The following is a 23,824-nucleotide window of genomic DNA, read 5'->3' on the forward strand; positions in this document are numbered from 1 at the left end:
GGGCTAAGCTGCACAGTTAAATATCTTGGAGAGACCGCTCTAAATGCTGCAGTTCCTCACACTTCAGGTGTGGGAAGGGCCCCTCAATTCCCCAATCGTGCCATGTGGCAGGAATGAAGACATTTTGCCTCAGAATTGCTCCCTCGGATTAGCCATCTCGGTTTTAAGGGGCCGAGTCCTCTCAGGGCTCAGCAAAGGACTGTTGAGCTATTGAAATGGATCAAAATGGAGGTCCAAATCATTGGGTTGGTTCCAGATTAGCCATACTTCAAGTAGACCTAAACCAGGAATGCAGATCCTCTTGCAGTGCAAGGGCTGAATTCATTTTCAGAGAATCATAGAATAGTAGCGTTGGAAGGGGCCTACAAGGCCATCGAGTCCAACCCCTTAGCTCTTAGGGGCAGCATTAAAGTGGTGGGCAGGCTGAAGAGAGCAAGGGGAAGGAAGGAGAATTAATCAGTGTGGTGTAGTGGTTACAATGCTGGACTGGAACTTGGGAGATCCGGGTTCTAGACCCCACTCAGCCATGAAGCTCACTGGGTGACTTTGGGCCAGTCACTGACTCTCAGCCCAGCCTACCTCACAGGGTTGTTGTGAGGATAAAATGGAGAGGATGTACACCACATTGAGTTTCTTGCAAGAGGAAAAAAGGCAGGATATAAATTTTATTTTTATTTTAAAAAAAGCCATTGAGAGAAAGAGGAAGGAAGGAAAAGGAGAAAGAAAGAAGAAAAGAGAGAGGTCAAAAATGGGAAATGGGTATAGGAGGTATTGCAAACAAAATTCCCAAGGCAAACGTATAAGTCAAGGAAAGCTGTTTAGGCTTTGGGCGGGGGGAATTAAAGGGAGTAAATCTGATGGTTTATAACGGAAAAAGGGAAATAGATTGTTTTTCGTGCACAAAATACTAGAACTCGGGGCTATCCTATGACATTGTTTGGGAGTACGTTCAGGACTGACAGAAGGAAATGTATTTTTCATCCAATACAATACATAATCAAATGGCGGCACATATCACCAGAAGGTGGACCGCTAGCCCCCTGCAGCGCCAGCTCCAGGTTTTGGGGGGTGCATGGGTCTACCGTCTCACCACCATTGTTACCAATTGCTCTTGCGCCTCCCCTTTCTGCTCCTGGCTCCTGTTTGCTTGCTTGCTTGCCAGGCAGAGAGCCAGGGAGCAAGGGGGCCGTGGCGTCTCCTCTTCCTCACCACCCCCATTGTCTGGGCCAGAGCCAGAGGCAGGTGAGCAAGCAGGTTGCCATGGTGGCGAGGCGGAGCAGCACAAGAGGGCTGTTTCCAGCGGGCCCCTGCTGGGGCCTGGGCCCTCGGCGGGTGCCCAAACACGCCTCCTATTGACACCAGCCCCGGACATTCGCACCAGGATGGCTTTTACAAGGATTACACGGTGCGTGCTCATTTGGAAGGAAGGCCCGCTGTGTTCAGTGGGGCCTGTTCCAAAGGAAGCGTCTGTACAATTCATGGCAGCCCTAGATGAATTCAAGAGAGAATTAAGATCAGGCGTAATGGGACCTGCACGTTCAAAGACAGTTACGCCCAAATCCCACGTGGTGCAATTTGTGTGCGTGTTGTTGGGCAGCACAGAGCCGCCGGGACTGAGCTGAAAGTGCTTCTTTTGGCCTCTGTTTTTTTTAAACAGTCAACCATCCTCTGTTCATTCTAAGCAGGTGCATTTGGTAGAGATCTTCTTCGACCTGGGTAAGTGTAAGGGTTAAGCTAACAGAGCTGTGTTTCCTAGAGGGGAATTTGACACACAGAGAAAGAAAGAAAGAAAGAAAAGAAAGAAAGAAGGAGAAAATCAAAGAAATGGTCTTGGAGGGTAGGCTGTCTGATTTTCTGTTTCTCTGCAAGAGAATCTGATGTGGAAACTGGGACTGGAAGCATCATTAAGCCTTGAAGGTGCCACAGGAGATTCTCCGGGTTGTTGTGTGGGGTGTTCTTGTTGCTTGCGGGGTGGGGTGGGGGCTGCAAACAGGGATGCTGCCTCCTCTGGAGGAGAGGAGGAAGGAGAAGAGTGGGGTGTGCTGAGGTGGGCAGGGAAGTGGGGGAGCCCAGATGCTTGTGCAAGGCCATGTGGGGCGGGGGGGGCGAGGAGAAGCAGCAGGAGGTTGAATGGCAGTGAGAGGAACCACTGCAATGAATGAAGCAGGCCGTGGCGGCCCACGAAAGCTCATGCCAGAATAAATCTGTTTGTCTTTAAGGTGCCACAAGTCTCTTTGTTGCTTTTGCTGCAACAGACTAACATGGCGACCTTCCTGGAAAGTGTATGAATATTTGTACTTTCAAAACGTATGTATGTATGTATGTATTTATTTCTATATTGCCCAACAGCCGAAGCTCTCTGGGCGGTTCACAACAATTAAAACCACAAAACGCATCGTAAAATACAATATATAAAACATAAACGCTTAAAACTACAATATAGAAGTACAAACTGCAATACAACCTAGCAGTAACGCAGGGATTTAAAATACAATAAGAGATTTAAAACAAAAGGGCCAAACGACTAAGGGAGCAATCTTATGCATGTTTAGACAGGAAAAAGCCTGGGGCATGCTGGGAGTCATATGACTTTTTCCTGTCTAAACATGCATAGGATTGCACCTTAAAACCACTAAAATGTCTGAGAAAATAAAAAGGTGTTTTACCTGTCACTGGAAAGAGTGCATTTGTTGGTCTTGATAGTGCTACAGGTCTCTTTGTTGCTTTTGCTGCAACAGACTAATACGGTGACCTTTCTGGAAAGTGTATGAATATTTGTACTTTCATATATATATATATATATATATATACACACACACACACACACACATACACACAGTCTTGTACCACTATAAAGAGCAACACAAGTTTTATTTATATATATATATATATATATATATTTATATAAATAAAACTTGTGTTGCTCTTTATAGTGGTACAAGACTGTTTGCTGCAATTTGCGTCAATGTCAATTTAAGGAAAAACAAATCCTCGAGAACAGTTCCCAGATTTTGGGGAAAATGCAAGCCGAACCAGGGGCTCTGGGGAAATCTGGCAAGCCTAAAAAGGGTCAGAGTTCCCCCTGGCAGCCATCCCCAGTTACTGGCTGTGAGTGCTTTAAGCGAAAATATGTGGTTATCTTTTGTATTTTTGGCCCCACCCCTTTTGGCTTTTGGCTTCACCCTCTTTGCTTTCAGCCCCACCCACCCCTGGAATATGGACCCTGAGAGCTTCTACAACACTGAATTTCGCCTTTGGGTTTTTAAATTCAGAATTGAATTTGGCCTGCCCCTGCAATATGCATAGTCTCATAAGTCATGCAAGAAATGCTTCTATTTTAATTCTGAAATTTAAGAACCTAAGAACAGCCCTGCTGGATTAGACTAAGGATCCATCTAGTCCAGCATTCTGTTCACACAGTGGCCAACCAGCTGTCAGCCAGGAACCCACAAGCAGAGCATGAGCGTGACAGCACCCTCCCACCCATGTTCCCCAGCAACTGGTGCACATAGGCTCACTGCCTCTGGTAGTGCAGGTAGCATATGGCCACTGATAGCCTTCTCCTCCAGGAATTTGTCCAGTCCTCTTTTAAAGCCATCTAAAGTGGTGCTGATCACTACATCTGGTGGAAATGAGTTCCATAGTTTAACTATGCACTGTGTAAAGAAGTCCTTTACACTGTGCATAGAAATCTGTCCTGAATCTCCCACCAATCAGCTTCATAGGATGATCCCATTGGGTTCTGGTATGAGAGAGGGAGAAAAATGTCTCCCTATCCACATTCTCCACACCACGCATAATTTTGTACACCTCTATTACGTCTCCCTTTACCCTCCTTTTTTCCAAGCTAAACAATCCCAGCTATTCTACCTTTCCCTCATAGGGGAGATGCTCCAGCCCCTTGATCATTTTAGTTGCCCTTTTTCCAGCTCTACAATATCTTTTTTTAGGTGTGGTGATCAGAACTGTACACAGTATTCTAAGTGTGGTCACACCATAGATTTGTATAAGGGCAGTATGACATTGGCAGTTTTATTCTCAATTCCTATCCTAATTATACCTAACGTGGAGTTTGCCTTTTTTACAGCAGCTGCACACTGGGTTGACATTTTGAAGCTGTCCACCACAACCCCAAGTTCTCTTTCTTGGTCTCACCACTAGCTCAGATCCCATCAGGTTATACTTGAAGTTGGGATTTTTAGCCCCAGCGTGCATCACTTTAGACTTGCCTACACTGAACCACATTTGCCATTTAGATGACAATTCTCCCAGTTTGGAGAGATCCTTTTGGAGCTTCTCACAATCCCTTTTTGTTTTGGCCACCCTGAAAAATCTGGTGTCATCAGCAAACTTGGCCACTTCACTGCTCCCTCCTCATTCCAGCCACATTTGCAATTTCTAGATTTCTGAAACTGCACCATAGCACCCACTCTGAAACACAAGCCCTCCTCCTTGCCTTTTGCTATTTTTGTTGAACTTAACATCCAGCCTGAAGAACAACCCTGCAACTCTTGCTGGCTTTTTTGTAACTTTGGGAACAGTCCTAATAAAGGTGTTATCCTGTCCATGTTTTTTTTTTTTTTAAATCTACTAGATTAATGTGGCTGCAAAACATTTTATAAATAAATAAGACCAATTCACTTTAAAGCATTTTGCCCTGGACTTTTTCATTGCAAAATTATGAATTATCCCCACAAAGGCAATTTCTTTTGCAAGTTCACAGACGAAATAGCTCAGCTGTTTAACCGTTGTTGCCACATTGCAGAATGCCTACCAATTTTTGATGATGTGAGCGTGCTGAAATTTCTTCCAGCTTCTGCCAGAGTGCAAACAACCCCCCCCCCCGAGGGATATGCACACTTCACTAAACGTTCAAGAGTTTTGTGGCATCTTAAGGACTAACACATTTATTTATTCTGGAATTAATCACATGCATAATGTGTCAACCTCAAATTGGCTGATGCAGCAGGAGAGAAATGTAAACAGCGTTGTCAGAGGCATTGAAATACATAAAAGGGCAGCAGTTGTTCTTTGTAAATATTTAATATGATATGTGGGGGCGGTTCATACATTTTTCCAAAAATAGACTTGAAGATTTCTCCCCCATACCCCACAGATCTAACATTTCACAGGAAAATTCTCAGAAAGATCTACAGGATAATCGTGAAGTACATATTTAGACACAATGCAAACAAACATCATGGCTTTGAATCTCTGTTCCAGTTCACAAATAATATTGTCCAAAGTTGGATCGAAAGCATTCCTTTTTAATAGAGAGGATGGTAGATTATCTGAGATGTTACCGCCTGGTGCCCACCAGATGCTTTGGACTACAACTCCCATTAGCCATGCTGGCTGAGGCTGATGGGAGCTGGAGTCCAAGAACATTTGGAAAACATTTTTTAGAATTCCCTTTGTTTAACCACCTTACCTTTCTGGTTGCTTGATTTGTATATTGATTAGATAGATACAGCAGTGTGGTCTGTGTGTGTGTGTGTGTGTGTGTGTGTTGGGGGGGTATGTGTGTGAACGAGACAATTATTCACATATATTTGGGACCTGTAAAAGCAACCGGCAGCACTGGTTCCCTCTGTCCCTGGGACCAGTGGCCCAGATTATTACAGAGCTTATTACATGGCCAATGGGGGTTGCCCCTCCTTTCTTCCTACACATAAGGAATTCTGGGACTAAATTCTAGCCTCATGGTAATAGGGTTGCTGCTGGATCTCTGGGCGCTGTAAAGGGTATGCATGACATTACACGTCTGTATATAATTATGTCTATGGTTATGGTTATGGTTATATATTCCTGTTAAATCTATGTTTATGCTGAGTGTCTCTTAAGGTGAGAATGGGATGAGTGACAGGGAGAATGGTGGATTTGCATGTGTGAGATAAATGGCTGAGGGTGTGTGTGAAGTGTGCTATATAAGTTGTGCACTATGCTGTGGGAGTCAGATGGGACAGAGACAGGGATATGATTAGATAGAGATAGGGTTAGCATTTTAAGACTGAGAACAGAGAGAGAGAGAGAGAGAGATCTGTGTGTATTTGTGAAGTGATTGAGAGTGTGATCTAGAGCACGGTTTATGAGAGAACATATATTGATAACGCGTTAAGAGTTACATGTTTATTATTCAACAACTTATTTGCTGCAGTTAATAAAGTATATTTGTTTAACCAAATCCTACACCTTCTGCTCTGGGCCACATACGGGGAAGGTATAAAGGGAACAGTACAAGGTTATAAGTAAAGTCTGTGTGTCCTCGCAGATAGAGGACTGAGTAAAGGGTTGGACCTCAGCCTTAACGGTCCTGGTGGCAGCAAAACCCGGTGTGAGAGAAGGTGGTTCCTGCTGAGGGTGAGAAAGGCCTTAGAGAAGGGGAATTATCACTAGGAGAAGGCAGGAATGCCGCAGTATGTTTTTCCCACCCAATACTTAGGCCCTATTTAAAAGTGCCATGGGACTATTTGTCTGTCTGTTTGTGTTTTTGCTTGGTCGCCTCTGGCGTTAAAAATTTATCTCCAGGTGACACAGCTGTCAGCCCTGCCAGGGGCGTTGTCAGTTGTGAATTGTTCTCTCTTCTCTCTCATTCCCTCCCCCACCTCTCTGACCCAGGGAAAAGACAATTGTTTCTGCCTGGAACACCTCCTTTTGCTTTAGAGCTTTCTGCGTAAAAGAGGCTGTTTCTGTGAGATTGTTTGGGGGATGGGAATGGAAGAGGTTGCAGACTCCACAACAGGCCGAAGATTGCAGGGACCAGGGAAACCCTTCCACGTCATTCAGGCTGGGAGTGCTGGGGAATTTCTTCAGAGGAGACCAGGAGAAGAGGTGAAACAGGAACATGGAAAGGGCCAGCTTCAACGCTGGGAAGTCCAGTGGCAGGAGCTGCTGAAGACGGTAGAGGTTCCTCACTCAGGTTGGGCGGTCCCACCGTTGCCAGAGGAGCCCACCCCGTGGGACGATGCCAAGGCCTTCCTGGCCTCCTTTGAGCAAGTGGCCGAGGGCTGCCGGTGGCCCAAGGAAGAATGGGCGGCCCGACTCCTGCCTGCCATCAGTGGAGATGCTGAGCAGGCCTTTCGCAGCCTGGAGGCCAGAGACAAAGAGGATTATGGGAAAGTGAAGGCAGCCATCTTGCGAGGGGATGCCACCCGCAGGGAGAAGAACCGTCAACACTTCCGGCGTTTCTGCTACCAGGAGGCCGAGGGCCCGAGAGGGGCTTACAACCAACTCCAGGAGTTTTGCCAGGGGTGGCTGAAGGTTGAGAGGCACTCCAAGGAGCAGATCTTGGAGCTGCTGATCCTGGAGCAGTTTCTGGCCGTCCTGCCGCTGGAGATTCAGAGCTGGGTCAGGGACTGCGGGCCTGAGACGTGCTTCCAGGCGGTGGCTCTGGCCGAGGATTTTCTGCTGAAACAAGAAGAGCCCCCGAGACAGGAACACCAGGTGAGGCCGTTTCATCCTGCTGTTGTGTGTGTATACCAGGGATTGTGATGGAGCACAGACTGAGATCTTTGCCCCACCTCAGTGTAGGAAAACGAGACTTGGCTCTCCAGTTTGGGCATCTGCCTCTTGCCGACGAAATTATAAATTGAATGAGTTTTTAAAGCAGCCTTGTATTTAAGCACTAGCCTGGTTGCCCTAGGTGACAAGGAATTGCATGCAGGTGACTGTGTGGACGAGCAGAAGAGTCGTGGAGTGCTTCATTGCTTTTCCATGCCCAGCATAGGATTGAGGCTAGCTGCCAGAGGAGGGAAGCCCTTTTCTGACACTGGGAAGGTTTCAAATTTGGCACTGAGTGGCACTCTCCATGTGGGGCGTCACAACCTAAAAGGGCCTCTCTCCAACCATCACCCACCTCGTTTCAGAAGGTGTGGGGAGCCCTTGACGATGACCTTAATAACGGGGGAAGCTCATATGGGAGAAGATGGTCCTTTACATCCAGACTTGTACTTAACAGTCACCCCAGGCGCCCAGAAATTCCATGTAGACGAGTAACCGGGAGGGCAGAGGAGAGACGGATTGCTTTGTCTGTCTCCCACCAGTCTGCTTGATAGAAGACTATATTTTCCCCAGTCTCCATTTCCTTGTTGCCTGCAGAGGAGGGAGCTTATCTTCCTCTGCGGCCAGCATGGAAAAGGGGGGCAGTAGCCTCTTAGTGAGCTAGTAACTATTTCCCCCACAGGCTGATCACTTTTGTGGGCTTATTTGCAAGGCTCCTTAAGATCTGTCGCTCGCCATCTCAGCTCAGTCTTCCAGCCCTGAGAGAGACCTCCTTTGTTTTTCAGGCACTGGCCCCATGTGAGGACATGACTGTGAATGTCTTTGAGACAGGACAGGCTCTGTCTGATGTGGAGGAGATGCGTAGACAGCCCAAGCAGAAAGGGGACGGGGACAGCCGGCCACTGGGTAAGTTGGCGATTCTTGAATTTTCAGAGGGTCTCGTGCCAACTTCACGACACCCAGCATTTACATAGCCTTTTGGAGCATTTTCTTGGTGTAGGGGGAAGGGGTTCAGATTGGTTAGGCACCAGGGAACATTTTGGGACAAGCCGGGACGGTACAAGAGCAACAGGCTCCACTTGAACCAAAATGGAACCAGATCACTGGTGCTAAATGTAAAAAAGTGGCAGAGCAGCTTTTAAACTGAATCCTGGGGGAAAGCCGACAGGAGCTGGGAAGCATCCAGTTTGGGAAGAATCATCCCCAAGGGATGAAGATGAACATGTTTCTGATTGCCCAAATGGGGAGGGGGAGGAAATAGGCCATGAGCAGATGATGAAACATGCTCACCAGTCAAATAGGCTTAAGGGTCATACCAGAGGATACATGACTCTTCTTACGGTCTTCCAACAGGGGTGCAGAACCTCTTTCGGTCAGAGGGCCAAATTCAGTTTCAGGGAGGCTCTAGGGGGCTGCATTCCAGTGGTGGGTGTGGCCAAAGGCAGAAGGGACGGGGCTAGAAATATGGAAAATACCTGTATGTTTTAGCTTAGAGGTCTTACTGCCAGTGATCAAGCTTAGGAGAGGCATTATCAACCTTTTAGAATGAGAATAAACTGTGCAAAGGTGGGAAACCACTGAACGATCAGTGGGGGAAGGGGATGGGGGCCACAGGTAGAGGGTGTGACCATCTGGTGAACCCCACAGAGACGCATTGGGACCCCAGGAGGGCTAGATTTGGCCCACAGGCCTGCAGTTCAACACCCCCGCCTTAACGTACTAGCTTGAAAGCTAATGTGGCGTATGCAGAATGAACTTGGGGAATTCACTGCTGCAGGATGCTTGTTTATTATAACAGGGGTTAAGAGCCTGTGGCCCTCCAGATATCATTGGGACTACAACTCCCACAATCCCCAACTAGTGGCTACTGTGACTGGGGGTGATGGGAGTTGGAGTCCCACAACATGTAGAGGGGCACAGGTTCCCTTCCTCCGATTTGTGAAATGAAGATCCTGTCTTTCTTCCAAGGAGCTCATACCACGACCCATGGTTCCCACCCAACCTTCCCTTTTATTTCACAACAACCCTGTGAGGTAGGCTGCTTTGGGAGATGTGACTGGCCCATGCCAATCCAAAGAGTTTCATGGCTGAGTGGGGATTTGAACTCAGATCCCTTAGTATTAGCCAACGTTCTAATCACAATCCTAATGGAACGTTCTATTTTTTTCTCTAGTTCAGGGATTAGATTGGATTTGGGATTTTCTTATTTCTCCAGTAGGTAAAGGCTGGCTGACTGTCAAAGAGGGAGAGGATAATGCACCAGACTATTTAGAGAGTGTGGAACCATGCAGGACGTCAATGTGGAAAGCAGAAGAGGTCTTTTATCAGTGTCCCGAGCAGGAAAGGACCACTGAGAATCAGTACAGGGAAAAATTCCAGAAGACAAACCACCTTGGGGAGAGACTGGATCAATCTGTTCCTTATGGAAGAGTTTACCAGGACATTCAGGCAGCTATAACCCAACAAACGACACTGACTGCTAAGAAGCTGAATATTAGCAACACTAATAAGAACAGTGAACAGAATCTTGTTCCATTTGAGTATCAGCAATCGCACGTAAGAGGGAAACCGTACAAATGCCTAGTGTGTGGGCAAGGCTCTCGTTACAGATCTGACTTAATTGTTCATCAGAGAATCCACACCGGGGAGAGACCCTACGAATGCTTATATTGTGGGAAAAGCTTCCCGTATAAATGCAGCCTCAACCGGCACTATAAAATCCATATGGGCGAGAAACCGTACCTGTGTTCTGTTTGCGGGGAAAGATTCTCCAACACAACTGTCCTTAGCAGACATCAGAGAACCCACACATGATGTTGGCCTGTGGCAAAACCCTCCGTTCTTATTGGCCGCGAGAAGGCAGTTGCTTAACAAGAGAGAAACGGCTTGAATATTCAGAGAGAAGCTTCCAGAGGAAATGCTGTGGTTTTGGACTGAAAAGCGCCAACGTTCTGATTTCTTATATATTCCTTACCGCAATAAAGTCAGTTTCCATCACTCTCTTGACTTCACCGTTTAAAAAAAATCCCACATTTTATTGGTTGTGAAGTTGCGTGTCTGTGGGTGTGATTTTTGTCAAACTTTTTCTGAAAGTCCAAATCATCCTTCCCTAATCTGGCACTCCGCCAGATGGGTCAGACTATAATTCTCATCATCCCCATGGCTGGGGGATGATGTGAGTTGTAGTCCAATCCATCTAGAGGGGCACCAGGGTTGGAGAAGGCTGGTTTAAGTACACCACTTTGCACTGAGTGGAACAGAGGTGTCAATCGTAAGGCCCTGGGAGGCCTTATCACAGGGGCCTACAGTGTCTTCCTTGATTCCTCCAGGGGCGGGGCTTGGCCTCCAGACCCCACCCCCTGTAGGAGTCACCACTGATCTCCAGTCACAGATCACCTTCCCCAAGCTTCTGCACAGGTGAAGCGTCTGGAACGGAGCCCGATTAAACAAAGAAGATAATTTCCTGACCAATAAAAACCCAAGGAGAATGAGAGATCAGGACAAACTTCACATCTTACATGCAAATAACAATAATAACTATAAAATACTAGAAAACCTTGATAAAATGTGGCTTAAAGCTGCACAATGAAAGGTGCAAGTAAAAAGTAGTAATGCAATCTATAAAATGCAATAAAACATTATAAGAAATGGTAAAAAAACAGCAAAAATTAAACAGCAAAAAACTTTTATTTGCACCTTTTGCTGTATCATTTTAGCTGTGTTCTACCATCTCTTATAAATGTTCTATAGTGTTTTATAAATTGCATTAGTACTCTTTACTTGCACCTTTTGTTGTGCAATTTTAAGCCACACTTTATAAATGTTTTATAGTGTTTTACAAATTTACTTATATTATTATTTGTGTGTAAGATTTGCAGTTTCTCCTGATCTCACGTTCTCCTTTGGGATACTCCTCCAGCCACGGCACAACCACGGCGGCTTCACCTGCCCCAGTTCCTCTCACCAATGGGAGAAGGTTCGCACACAGCAAAGCCGGTTCCTGGCGGACGCGCCGAGAGAATCATCGTTCCAGTGTGCCTGCTGGGGACCAAACGGCATCAGAAGCTTGAATTTTGATGTCATTCTGCCTGTAGAGGGCTGGGTGAGTGGTCATCCAGCCCCCATCTAATTTTGGTTGCTTGCCCCTGCCCTCATTACTTTCTGTGGGGCAGTAGTGTCAACCTCTTCAGACCCAGGATCCACCTTAAAACCTAATCTGCGTTTTACATTTTTAAAATTATATCTGTCTGTATGTCTGTCTTGACAATGACATAGACATAACGTTGAGTTAATCTGAAAACTACCAATAATATAATGCTTTTATATATAAATCTATGGTGCAACTGCATTTGGAGCATTTCTATACTAGCCTAAAATCCTGCATTTAAAACGGGGCTTTTGGCTTCCGTTTAAAATGCAGGATCACAACTGACTCCCTTTACACGCGCTTCCTTCCCCGCTCCTTCTCCCCATATCTGAGTCTTCCATTATCTTTCATTGATCTCGCTCTTCTTCTTGCCGCTTTTACTCTTTTCACGGAGGAAACTGAAGCGGAACACAACTGGGTAATTTGATAGCTCATGATCTACGATCTATTTAAAAACGGAACAAAGGGCATTTAGTGCAGGAGACGCCTTGAATGATCACAAAGTCACGTAAAGAGCCCGCAAACTTCTCTGAAGGAGCAATCTCAATCGCAGGATAAAAGCCTGGTTTGAAGGAGCCCTTGGAATTCCGTGTACAGCTCTGGCTGCGGCATCTCAAGGAAGGATTTTGTATTGCTGGCGAAAGCTGCAGAAAAGAGTAACCAATGCTATCAGTGGGAAGGAGCGACTCCCCTGCAAGGAAAGCTTAGAGCTCCCGACACGAATAACTTCTGCAACTTTCTTCCAAAGCTCATCTACCGAGGGACATCTGCACAGGATTGGGCATATTTTCTTATTCCCTCTATTTCCAAGTGCTGTTGCTCACGTCAGGGGTGGGAAGGCTTGTTCAGCCAAAGGGACAAATTGAATTTTGGAGAAGATTTTGGGGGCTGTGTTCCCTTGGGGGGCAGGGCTGAAGGCAAAACCCAATGTTTGGGGGAGAGGCCATAGCTCAGTATGATAGAGCACATGCTTTGCATGCAAAAGGTCCCAGGTTCGATCCATGGCTTCTCCAGATAGGGCAAGGAAAGAATCCTGCCTGAAACCCTCAAGAGCTGCGGCCAGTCAGTGTTGGCAATACTGGGCTACATGGACCAAGGGGCTGATTCAGTATAAGGCAGCTTCCTATGTTCCAAAAGGGGTGGAGCCAAAACACTCCAGCCTATTGTAGCTTAAAGCTCTTACTGGCAGTAACTGAGCCTCGGGAGGAACATTTCAAGCTTTTTGAACAAGGAAAAACCTGTACAGAAGCCGGAAAAAACACCAAACAACCCGTGGTTAGGAGAAAGGGGGAGTGGCCAGGGGATGGGCGTGGCTGGATTTGGCTCCTGTGCCTGAGTTTCCCCACCCGTGGCTCATGTCGTCAAAACAGCACCTCCCCCAGAACAAGGGGGGGATCGATATATTTGGGGGAACCCCATGTTGTGCGGAAGTACAAACAAATCTTTAGAAAAAAACAACCCTATGGGTAGAAACCCCCCAAACAGCCCACTGAGGTCTGTGTGTGCTCAATGGCTATGGAATGCTTACTCACCCTTGTGGGAACATCGGGTGGGAGGCAAATGGAAGCGAGTGGCTGGAATCCTGAACAGCAGCACACCACGCTGCAAACATTTTGTGGCAGCTTGCACTTCTTTTGCTTATATTGTATTAGCATTTGTAGTTTTATTATATATCATGAAACCAGAAATACTTCCATAAATATATAACATTATATATCCCTCCCGCCCACGTTCCCCAGCAACTGGTGCACATAGGCACACTGCCTCTGGTACTGGAGGGAGCATATAACCATCAGGGCTGGTAGCCATTGCTAGCCTTCTCCTCCAGGAACTTGTCTAATCCCCTTTGAAAGCCATCCGTTCTTTCATAATTATATATAACAAAGAGTCCTGTGGCACCTTAAAGATGAACAAATTTATTCTGCCAGAAGCTTTCGTGGACTATAGCCCACTTCATCAGATGCGTCTGTCCACGTCATAGTCCACAAACACTGATGCCAGAATGAATTTGTTCGTCTTTTAAGGTGCCACAAGACCCTTTTTTGGTTTGGCTGTAGCAGACTACCACAGCCACCCCTCAGGAATTAATGATGGGTTGGATCCATGCTTAGCCATACTTACAGTAGACTAGATGTGGGGACCTTTTTCCAGTCCGAAGAGCCGAATTCAATTTTGCAGAAGCTCTTGGGGGCCACATTCCTGTAGTGGGTGGGGCCAAAGGAAAAGGGGTGGAGCTAAAGGAAAGGGGGTGGGGCAAAATACAAAACAGACCTGCCTATTTTAGCTTAAAGCTCTTACCGCCAGTCGCTAAGCTGTGGGAGAGGCATTTCAGCCTTTCAGAAAGGGGAAAACACTGGTTGGGGGAAAGGGGGCATGGCCAAGGGAGGGTGTGTGGCTATTTGGGGACTCCAGGAGGGCCAGATTTGGCCCATTGGGCCTGAGGTTCCTCACCCTCAGGCCCAATGGGGTTGGACTTGATGGCCTTGTAGGCCCCTTCCAACCCTACTATACTATTCTATGACCCACACTCACTGAAATCAATGGTACTTAAGTAAAGTAAGCCCCATTAGTTTAAATAGGTCTGGTCTAAGTATGACTAAGTCTGGATCCAAATCTATCTATAATTATAATGAACATACCAATATTAATACAAATATTAATATACAATCATACACTAATTAGGATTTTTAAGAAAGCTTCTTTTTTTTTTACTCTCAAATGCTTAATAAAACATAGTTTTTAAAAAAGAAAGAGATAAGGGGCGACTACCAGACCTTTGATGTGTGTATCCTACCATAAGAACATCAGAACAACCCTGCTGGAGCAGACCAAGGGTCCATCTAGGCCAGCATTCTGTTCACACAGTGGCCGACGAGCTGCCCACGAGAAACCCACAAGCAGGACAGGAGTGCAGCTGCACCCTCCCACCCATGTTCCCCAGCAACGGGTGCACACAGGCATCCTGCCTCTGATCCTGGAGGTAGCACATAGCCATCAGGACCAGTAGCCGTTGACAGCCTTCTCCCCCAGGAATTTGTCTAACCCCTTTTGAAAGCCACCCAAAGTGGGGGATTTAAATTACTACAGCTTGTGGCAGCAAATTCCAGAAGTCTGACTGTGAACTTCCTTTGAACTGTCCTAGAATTTACCCAGGGAGGTGGTGGGCTGTCCCACACCGGAGGCCTTCAAGACGAGGTTGGACAGCCATCTGTCGGGGATGCTCTGGCTCGGATTCCTGCACTGAGCAGGGGGTTGGACTCGATGGTCTTGTTGTTCAGTTGTTCAGTCGTGCCCGACTCTTCGTGACCCCATGGACCATAGCACGCCAGGCCTTCCTGTCCTGCGCTCTCTCCCGGAGCATGCTCAAGTCCATATTCATTGCATCGGTGATGCTATCTAGCCATCTCATCCCCTCCCGTCCCCTTCTCCTTTTGCCTTCAGTCTTTCCCAGCATCAGGGTCTTTTCCAGGGAGTTTTCTCCTCGCATTAGGTGGCCAAAACATTTGAGCTTCAGCTTCAGTATCTGTCCTTCCAATGAGCACTCAGGGTTGATTTCCTTTAGGATGGACTGATTTGACCTCCTTGCAGTCCAGGGGACTCGTAAGAGTCTTCTCCAGCACCACAGTTCGAAAGCATCGATTCTTCGGCGCTCGGCCTTCCTTATAGTCCATCTCTCCCAGCCATACGTTGCTACTGGGAAAACCATAGCTTTGATTATGTGGACCTTTGTCGGCAAGGTGATGTCTCTGCTTCTCACTATGCTGATGGCCTTGTGGGCCTCTTCCAACCCCACTATTCTATGAATCTCCCACCACTCAAGCTTCATGGGGTGACCCCAGGGTCTAGGATTTTGAGAGGGAGAAAAATGTCCCCCCACGCACATTCTCCACACCATGCGTGATTTTGTGCACCTCCATCCTGTCTCCCCTCACTCGTCTTTTCTCCAAGCTGAACAATCCTGGCTGTTGCAGCCTTCGCTCAGGGGGGGCCTTGCCCCAGCCCCTGGATCATTTCAGGTACCACAACGCTTCGTCATCGTCACGGGGCCTCTCGGCGAGGGCATCAGAAGGGTTAAACCGAGAGAGGTTCTGGGAGGCTCTTTTAAGCCGGTTAGAGTGGAAATGCGGAAGTGTGCGCGCCCGTGTGTGTGTGTGTGCATGTGAGAGTGAGTGTGTGCGTGCGTGCGAGCCACAGAGAGCTGAGCCAGGATGTAAAAAGTCACAAGCTCACTTCCTGTGCTGTCCCTTCCTCTTTTGGAGGCTGTGTAAAGCTGCCAAGGAGTGTGATTTTGGGGGACTTCGGTGAGTCATGCATGTGTGTGCATGTGTATATATCTATATCTATATAGATATAGATATATACACATATATGTGTGTGCGTGCGTGCACGCGCGTGTGTTTGTGCTTAAATTAAATGTTGCATCTACAGTGAGGAAAGATGCAGGACCAGGAAAAAACGAGTGGGACGGATTCTTTGGTGTGTGGAAAGAAAGAAAGGAAGGAAGGAAGGAAGGAAAGAAAGAAAGAAAGAGAGGTGGGCATGGGGAGGGAGACAAGAGACAGATTCTCCTCTCCTCCCCCAGCACAGGACTTGCGTTGCCGAAATCTGAACTCTTGCAGACGTCCCTTTAACAGCACCCGGCAGCTGATGGTGTCATGTAGTGGTGTCAGACCGGGATTTAGGGGAAGGGTCGGAAACTCGGTAGTAGGGCACGTGCCGCACATGCGGGTCCTGGGTTCGAGCCGCAGCATCTCCAGGCAGCGCTGGGAAAGGCCACCATCTGAAACTCTGCGGAGCCGTTGCCACTCAGTGTAGAGACCTGCCTCCCCCAACTTGGTGCCTTCTGGGTGGACTACGACTCCCAGCATCCCCCAGCCAGAGTTGTGCTCCAACGCATCTGGGGTTGGATCCTGGATCTGCCTTCTGCCTCCGATTTTTGGAGACCCCTCCTCCCTGTCCCACCACAGCTCACCCCATTCAGCAGGGTCCCCTGAGCGCCTGGGTAGTCTTTCCAGGGGGCTGGAGAGGCTGCCACGGGAAGGAGGGGGCGGGGAAGCCCACTTCTGCCAGCACAATTGGTCCAGCGTCAATCTGGATACAACCCCTGGAGGGCACCCTGTTGGGGAACATCGCTGCAGACAATGGATGGACCAGGGGTCTGACTTAGTATAGGTAGCTTCCTATGACTCTAGAGATCTGGGTTCAAATCCCCCCCCAATTCTCCCACTGAGTCACCTTGGGCCAGTCACTGTCTCTCAGCCTAGCCTAGCCTACCTCACAGGGTTGTTGTGAGGATAAAATGCAGAGGAACTGTGCACTGTTCCTTAGAGAAGGGAAGGGATAAGAATGATGATGGTCCAGACTGAAAAGCTGATTTCTGTGGATCAAGGCTCTCTTAAAAGGAAAAGAGTAGGCTTGGCTGATGTTTTTTCTGGAGAGCTGGGCTTCCTTGTTTTAAGACCTGGGTGATGGGTCAAAAATCAAGCCAGGGAGGATTCTTCTACTTCAGTAAAAGGAAAAGCGGAAAACTTCACCCATCTGTCTCCATAATACTAGAATTTGGGCTCATCCAATGAAATGGGCAGTAGATTTAGGAGGAAGGAGAAAAGATAGTGACTTCTTTGTGTGCCCCATAATAATATTAGCAAAGCTGGACATTAAGGGTGCAACGCTATGCATGTTTAGGCAGATAAAAGTGCGACAGCTCTCAGCATGCTGGGACTTGTAGGACTTTTCCCTGTCTTAACATGCATAGGATTGCACCCTAATTCTAGACGTTGTTTTTAAAAAGGAGCCAACTTGGGTAGCATGGCCTAGTGGCTGGAGGGAGCATGAGCCTCAAAAAAATAAAGCCCCATCTCCAGCTGGTAGAAAAATAATCTTTTTTCCAGCTTTATTTATTTACTTATTTAACAATATCTATGAACCACTGACGTTAAGAGAAAATTCTAGGTCATCCAGATAGTCTTTCAGGATCTGGGCAATTGCCAGATGTGATATTTTAAGTAATGGAGGATCTGCCTTTCTTTGCTTCTTTGTCCTAGCAACACGAGGTGTAACCTGAAACTGGCACAGCCCCAAGCGGGCCTAATCCAGCCAAGCCTGCAATCGCCTTTGACATTCCATTTTAAGACTCTGACTAAATGCAGACTAGGTGACTTCAGCATTAAGTCAGCTTTTCTCTCTCTTCCTGACTCCCTTTCCCTCCTTCCTACTTTGTTCAGCATCTAGGCTGTCGACTCTCTTTCCGTTCAAGGGCAACATTCAGTTTCGGGGAAGTCCTCGGGGGCCGCATTCCAGTGGTGGGCGAGGCCAAAGGCAAAAGGGGCGGTGCTAGAAAGACCCCAGATACCATCATGTTGTAACTTAAGGGTGCAGTCCTTAGACCAAAAAAAGGCCTACAATTCCCAGCATGCTCCAGTCAGCATGGCTGGCTGGAGGGTTGCTGGGAGCTGTAGGACTTTTTTTTCTGTCTCAGCATGCATAGGATTGTGCCCTAAAGCTCTTACTGCCGTTAACTAAGCCATAGTGTCACACCCAGTGTTACACCATCAAATGTGACAATGAGAAAACTATAAGACTATCCAGGGAGAGAAACCTGCTAACCAGAGCCAGGTCCAGGCGTTGGAGGGACCGTGGGCAAGATACGCTCTGTGAGTGCCCTCCCTCCGTGAGTCTACCTCCTTGCCACCACTGTCCTCTTCCTCCTTTTCTTCCTCATGGCCACCATTTGCTTGTTTGACGGGCAGAGTGCCACGGAGCAAGGAGGCCGTGGCATCTGTTACTCCTCCTTCTCACAACTGCTGTTGTCTGGGCCAGAGCGAGAGGCAGGTTGCAAAGGAGGCTGCAACGGTGAAGAAGCGGAGCAACTCCAAGCAGTTCTTGTCAGTGGGCCCCCGCTGGGGCGTGGGCCCTCGGCAGGTGCCCAAACATGCCGGCCCCTGACGCCAACCTTGCCTCCATGCTGGGAACATCTGTACCTACTGAATTTAGCTGGTGCAGATGGGTGAGAACTTCATTTCAGTTCCGTTCTGAAAAGAATTCACCAACATGCGTGAAACTCTTGGTATTGAGGAGAGAAAGAACCTGAGATTTTAAAAAGATCAAGTTCAGGAGAAAGCTGAAATACTGACTGGTTCGCTCATCCCTAGCCCCGGCACATTCCAGGGGTAAGAGTGTTGCCGGAACTGTGGCTAATTCTCTCACACATCTTTCACCCAGGGAGGAATCCCTCACTCTGGTCTTCAGACACAAATCTGTGACTCGCTCCCTCACTTTGTTCGAGTGCCTTTGATGCTGAGAGGTCTGCTGGGGATGAAAATGGAGGAGCAAAGCCAAATGGGCCCCAAGCTGTTGGAGGGATCGGAGGGGGCAAGAAAAGCCCCCCACGTCATCCAAAGGGGCTGCATCCGGGAATTCCTGCAAAAGATGCCGGTGCAACAGGTTAAAGAGGAGGCAGGCGAGGGGCTGCTTCAGAGGTGGGAAGTCCAGTGGCAGGAGTTCCTGAAGGAAGTGGAGTCCCCTCACGCCGGCTGGGGGGCCCCCCAGTTGACAGAGAAGCCCACCCCGTGGGATGACACAAAGGCCTTCCTGGCCTCCTTTGAGCAAGTGGCCGAGGCCTGCTGCTGGCCCAAGGAAGAGTGGGCGGCCCGACTCCTGCCAGCCCTCAGCGGAGACGCTGAACAGGCCTTTCGCAGGCTGGAGGGCCGAGACAGAAAGGATTATGGGAAAGTGAAGGCAGCCATCTTGAGAGGAGATGCTGTCAGCCGGGAGAAGAATCGCCAGCACTTCAGGCACTTCTGCTACCAGGAGGCCGAGGGGCCCAGGGGGGCTTACAGCCGGCTCCAGGAACTTTGCCGTCGGTGGCTGAAGGTCGAGAGGCTCTCGAAGGAGCAGATCCTGGAGCTGCTGATACTGGAGCAGTTCCTGACTGTCCTACCACCGGAGATCCAGAGCTGGGTCAGGGAACGAGGCCCAGAGACTTGCTCCCAGGCGGTGTTCCTGGCCGAGGACTTCCTGAGGTTGCAGCGAGAGGCAGAGCGACAGAAAACGCAGGTGAGAGAAAGGGTTTGATCCCTAAGAACGCTTTAGTATTGGGGTCTCCAATGGGGCTGCAGACACCTCTCCTGGCATGTTCTGGGCCCCCTGCCCCTCCTGATTTGTATTTAAGATTTCTAAAAATAAAATTTGACTGGCAGGCTGGCAGACAGCAAAGCAAAGTGCTGCCCTCTAGTGCCATCTTTATTTGGATTTGAAAGAATAGGTTTGTGTTTGGGAGCTCAGCCCCCGCCTCTGCCTTGTACTTCGGTTCTTGGGCAAGTTACCTTTTATTTTCGTCTCAGCAGTGCGGCTTGCGGGAAATGAGTGTTCTGTAACCGGCCGTGTCCACCATGGCAGCCGTTTTGTGAGAGGGCTCGTGACACTCTCTCAAAATTGTAAACGTGCCCACCAACCCAGGAAGGTTGGGGACCCCTGCTTTAGCAAGTCCCAAGCCCTCTTTTTCTGCTCCTCTGACAGGAACTTCCTCTGCTCTTCCAGGTGACGACACCCTTTGAGGAGGTGGCTCTGAGTTTCCGCCAGCCAGAAATGGTTCCATCTGACCCCGGCCACAGGCCGCTGCACAAGGAGACCAAGCAGGAGGCTGGCAATGGAGAGGCCATCTTGATGGGTAAAAACGAAAATCGTGGAATTTGAATCCAGTTTGGGAGACAATTGTCTGAAAAGTGGGATAAAATGCAGTAAATAAATAAATCAGCCTTTCCCAACCCGGCGGCCTCCAGATGTGTTGGATTGCAGCTTCCTTAATTCCCAGCTAGTATGAGCAATGGCTGTACTGGCTGAGAATTATGGGAGTTGGAGTCCAACACATCTGGAATGCAACAGGTTGGAGAAGGCAGAAATAAATGAATAATAGAATTTTACAGTTAGGGCCCTCAATGAAGAAATCAGCAGCATTCTTAAAAGACATAGTCACAGTCAATGTATTTGTATACTGCACTTCCCACAAGACGTTGTGCTCAAAGCGGTTCACAAAATAAGTACAATCACCCATAATTATGGGTGAGTCAGTGTGGTGTCGGGGTAAAAGTGCTGAGGAGACTGGGTTTTAGCCCCCCCGCCCACTTTGTTCATAATGCTCACTGGGTGACTTTGGGCCAGTAACTGACTCTCAAGCTAGCCTACCTCGCAGGGTTGCTGTGAGGATAAAATGGAAAGGAGGAGGGCCATGTAAGCTGCTTTGGGCTGCTTGGAGGAAAGGCCGGCTATACATGTAAATAACAACAACAACAACAACAACAATATAAGTAAATTACAATAAAACATTAACTCAATTACAATTCATTTAGAACATCAACATCTAAGTAAGCACAAGACATACTGGAAGGTTGGTTAACAATATGTAGTACCAATAGCAATATATACTCGCATTAAACAATTCACTAAGGGCTCAATCTTACGCAAGTTTAGACAGAAAAATGTCCTACAACTCACAGCATTCCCCAGCCAAAAGAGAGTCCTGCAACTCCCAGCATGTTCCAGTCAGCATGCACAGGATTGTGCCCTAAATCTTTTACCTTCCTCATTTCCAGCAAATTATCTGAAATAATACACAGCCCTCTGGTTAACTTTGTAAACGTTGTGTAAATTGGTCTGTAAAACGCAGTCACATATTAAAATTTATTGATTCAGGCTGCAATCCTGCAGTGTCAGAAAAGGCGTCCCAGGGGCCATAGGAAAGAGAGGATCTCTCTCTCTGCCTGCGGAGAAGGAGGTCCGTGGGCTGCCCTCACAAAACTCCCTGTTGTGGGTGTGGAAACATCCCCTGTGGTTGCCACTGCACCATTGGTACTCCGATGGTGGAAAAAGCAAAAAGAGGCCTGTTCTAGGGACAAGCCATATTTGGGGAAGCTTTGAATTCAAAACCCTCCTGTTCCCCCTCGCACCCTAAGAATGGTGGAGTGGGGAGTAGACCAGTTCTGGAAGTTGCGTACTTAGAATCATAGAATCACAAAATAGTAGGGTTGGAAGGGGCCTACAAGGCCATCGAGTCCAACCCCCTGCTCAATGCAGGAATCCAAGTCAGAGCATCCCTGACAGATGGCTGTCCAGCCTCGTCTTGAAAGCCTCCAGTGTGGGAGAGTATTAGTAAAATACTTATTTTATTAATAAGTAAATTTATTACTTATTAATAAAATAAGTAAAATACTTATTTTATTTGTTTATTTATTTATAATATCTTTATCCTGCTCAGCGAAAAAGACAGTCCCTGCTTGCAAGCTTACAGTCTAAAAATACATGACATACAAGGAAAAGGCGAAGGGAAGGGAAGAGGAAAAAAATAAGTAGGCTGTCAGCAGGGCTGGTGGAATGGCCCTGCTTATTTCTCCCATCTCCCAGAGGGGGCAGCCCAACTGGAGCAGGTCCTGATGTTTCCTTTGCCTGCTCCTGTCTCCAACAGGATCAACAGACCGATGTTGGGACCAATGAGAGGGAATGTCTGAAGGATAAAAACCTGGCAAGAAAAAAAGAAAACAAAAAGGGCCCCCCCCCACACACACGCACATGTTCCTTGTGCCATGCAGTGTGAGTGCAGCCGGGCTTTGGTTTTGACAGTTCCTCTAGCCTCTGTTCTTCTGCTGCCCCCATTGGGCTGTCCTGTAAATTATAAATTTACTAGCAAATGGACTTGACTTCACATGGGCTGGAAGAGCCTTTTCTGGGATCCAGTGAAGCCTTCATGCAAACGTATACAGCTGTCAGAGCTGGATGCATTGTGCCTGCCCTGTCTGAGTGCAGCTATACCAGCTGGCACCCCTAGGCACAGCCATGGTGCACCCCTATGGCCTCCTGAGGGAGGGGTCTGCCCACTCCATTTCCCTGAGGGGGGTGGGCTGCCCCACAGCAGGTAGAGACCTCTGTCCCTCGGCCTGCTAATCTCCCCTGGCTTCAAACTGTAGCGACTGGAAAGCTACCGGGTGGTTTGGGAAGTCTGCCACCTAGTGACTGAGGATGTTACTACAGGCTTCAACCACATGGACACATTTATATTAATTAAAATTAATGAATTCAATGAATGAGCTTTAGAAACAAAATAACCCCAAGGCATTCATCTCTAGGGTCTTCTTAGTATGCACGCTAGGCGTCAGGTGTCTAGGTTTCACAGTCTTGGTGCTATGACACTGACAGAAGGATGGCCAGACAGAGGCAAGCATCTTTTATTATTATTGATAATTATCTTCCTCTGTAGCAAAAATGGTGAATTTTGTTCTCTCTCCTTCAGGAGGGAAAGGGTGGATGAGCCTCAATGAAGGGGAGAAATATGTTCCAGATCAATCGGAGCGATTGCCACTGCACAGGACATCAATTTGGAGAGCAGCCGAGTGTATCCCCCAGTTTTGTGAGCCGGGAAATACTCCAGGGAGTCATCCAGACATCGACTCGGGGCAAGAGATCAATATTTCTATTCCGTTTGGGGGACCCTTCCAGGATCTGAAGGAGGAAGCCTTCCAGAGGAGAATCCACACTGGTAAGAGACAAACCATCTGCAATGCATTTAGGAAAAGATTCAGCCAGAGCCCGAACCTCCTTAAACACGAGAGCATCCACTCGGGAGAAAAGCCCTTTAAGTGCTCGGACTGTGGGAAGAGGTTTGGCCAGAAATTCCACCTCATTGGGCACCGTAAAAGGTGCGAAAGCGAGAGGCCTCACAAGTGTCCAACCTGTGGGAAAAGGTTCTCTCGCAGCTCTTACCTTAACACCCACCAGAGAATCCACACCGGCGAGCGTCCCTACGAGTGCATTCGCTGTGGGAAGAGTTTCAGCCAGAAAGCAAACCTGAACACCCACCGCAGAATCCACACAGGGGAAAAGCCGCACGAGTGCACAGTGTGTGGGAAAAGGTTCTCTCGCAACACGTGCCTTAATAGACACCAGAGGATTCACACGGCAACACGTTAGCTGTACAGATGCTCGGACTGTCTTTCTTTGCGGGATGGTGGCAGTGCTGGGAGATCAGTATTGCCGACGAGTAATTGCTCGCTTGGGATAAGCTTCCGTCAGAAATTCCATGTTTTCAGACGCTGTAGAATGCAGGAGCATTCCATTGCGAAGACAATAAAGAATGTTCTTCATTCCTCCCATGACTATTTTTGCTTTTTTCAGAACCATTCTATGTAC

The 23,824-nt window shown here is 47.9% G+C and overlaps 2 protein-coding genes across 7 annotated transcripts; both read left to right on the forward strand.

The window, feature by feature from the left end:
- Window positions 1-45: 45 nt before the first annotated feature.
- Window positions 46-10,518, forward strand: LOC146356125 (zinc finger protein 397-like). Of its 4 annotated transcripts, XM_084831720.1 has the most exons (5): window positions 46-245; window positions 1,686-1,716; window positions 6,619-7,443; window positions 8,286-8,406; window positions 9,716-10,517. In XM_084831720.1, the coding sequence occupies exons 3-5, from the start codon at window positions 6,709-6,711 to the stop codon at window positions 10,312-10,314; spliced, it is 1,455 nt and encodes a 484-aa protein (XP_084687846.1). In that variant the 5' UTR covers window positions 46-245; window positions 1,686-1,716; window positions 6,619-6,708; the 3' UTR covers window positions 10,315-10,517. The 4 variants fall into 4 exon arrangements, with proteins under 4 accessions (XP_084687846.1, XP_084687844.1, XP_084687842.1 ...); XM_084831718.1 differs by lacking the exon at window positions 46-245 and having other exon boundaries at window positions 1,161-1,716; XM_084831716.1 differs by lacking the exons at window positions 46-245; window positions 1,686-1,716 and adding an exon at window positions 1,767-1,837 and having other exon boundaries at window positions 9,716-10,518.
- Window positions 10,519-15,897: 5,379 nt separating this feature from the next.
- LOC146356126 (uncharacterized) lies at window positions 15,898-23,791 on the forward strand. 3 transcript variants are annotated; one of them, XM_084831692.1, is made up of 4 exons: window positions 15,898-15,948; window positions 18,869-19,702; window positions 20,186-20,315; window positions 22,929-23,791. In XM_084831692.1, exons 2-4 carry the CDS (start codon window positions 18,941-18,943, stop codon window positions 23,603-23,605), a joined length of 1,569 nt encoding a protein of 522 aa, XP_084687818.1. In that variant the 5' UTR covers window positions 15,898-15,948; window positions 18,869-18,940; the 3' UTR covers window positions 23,606-23,791. The 3 variants fall into 3 exon arrangements, with proteins under 3 accessions (XP_084687818.1, XP_084687819.1, XP_084687817.1); XM_084831693.1 differs by having other exon boundaries at window positions 18,896-19,702; XM_084831691.1 differs by having other exon boundaries at window positions 20,165-20,315; window positions 22,929-23,789.
- The last annotated feature ends 33 nt before the right edge of the window (window positions 23,792-23,824 follow it).

The sequence above is a fragment of the Heloderma suspectum genome, chromosome 2, assembly GCF_057233095.1.
Source record: "Heloderma suspectum isolate Gila_16-S chromosome 2, 16-S_ref, whole genome shotgun sequence".
Taxonomy (NCBI): domain Eukaryota; kingdom Metazoa; phylum Chordata; class Lepidosauria; order Squamata; family Helodermatidae; genus Heloderma; species Heloderma suspectum.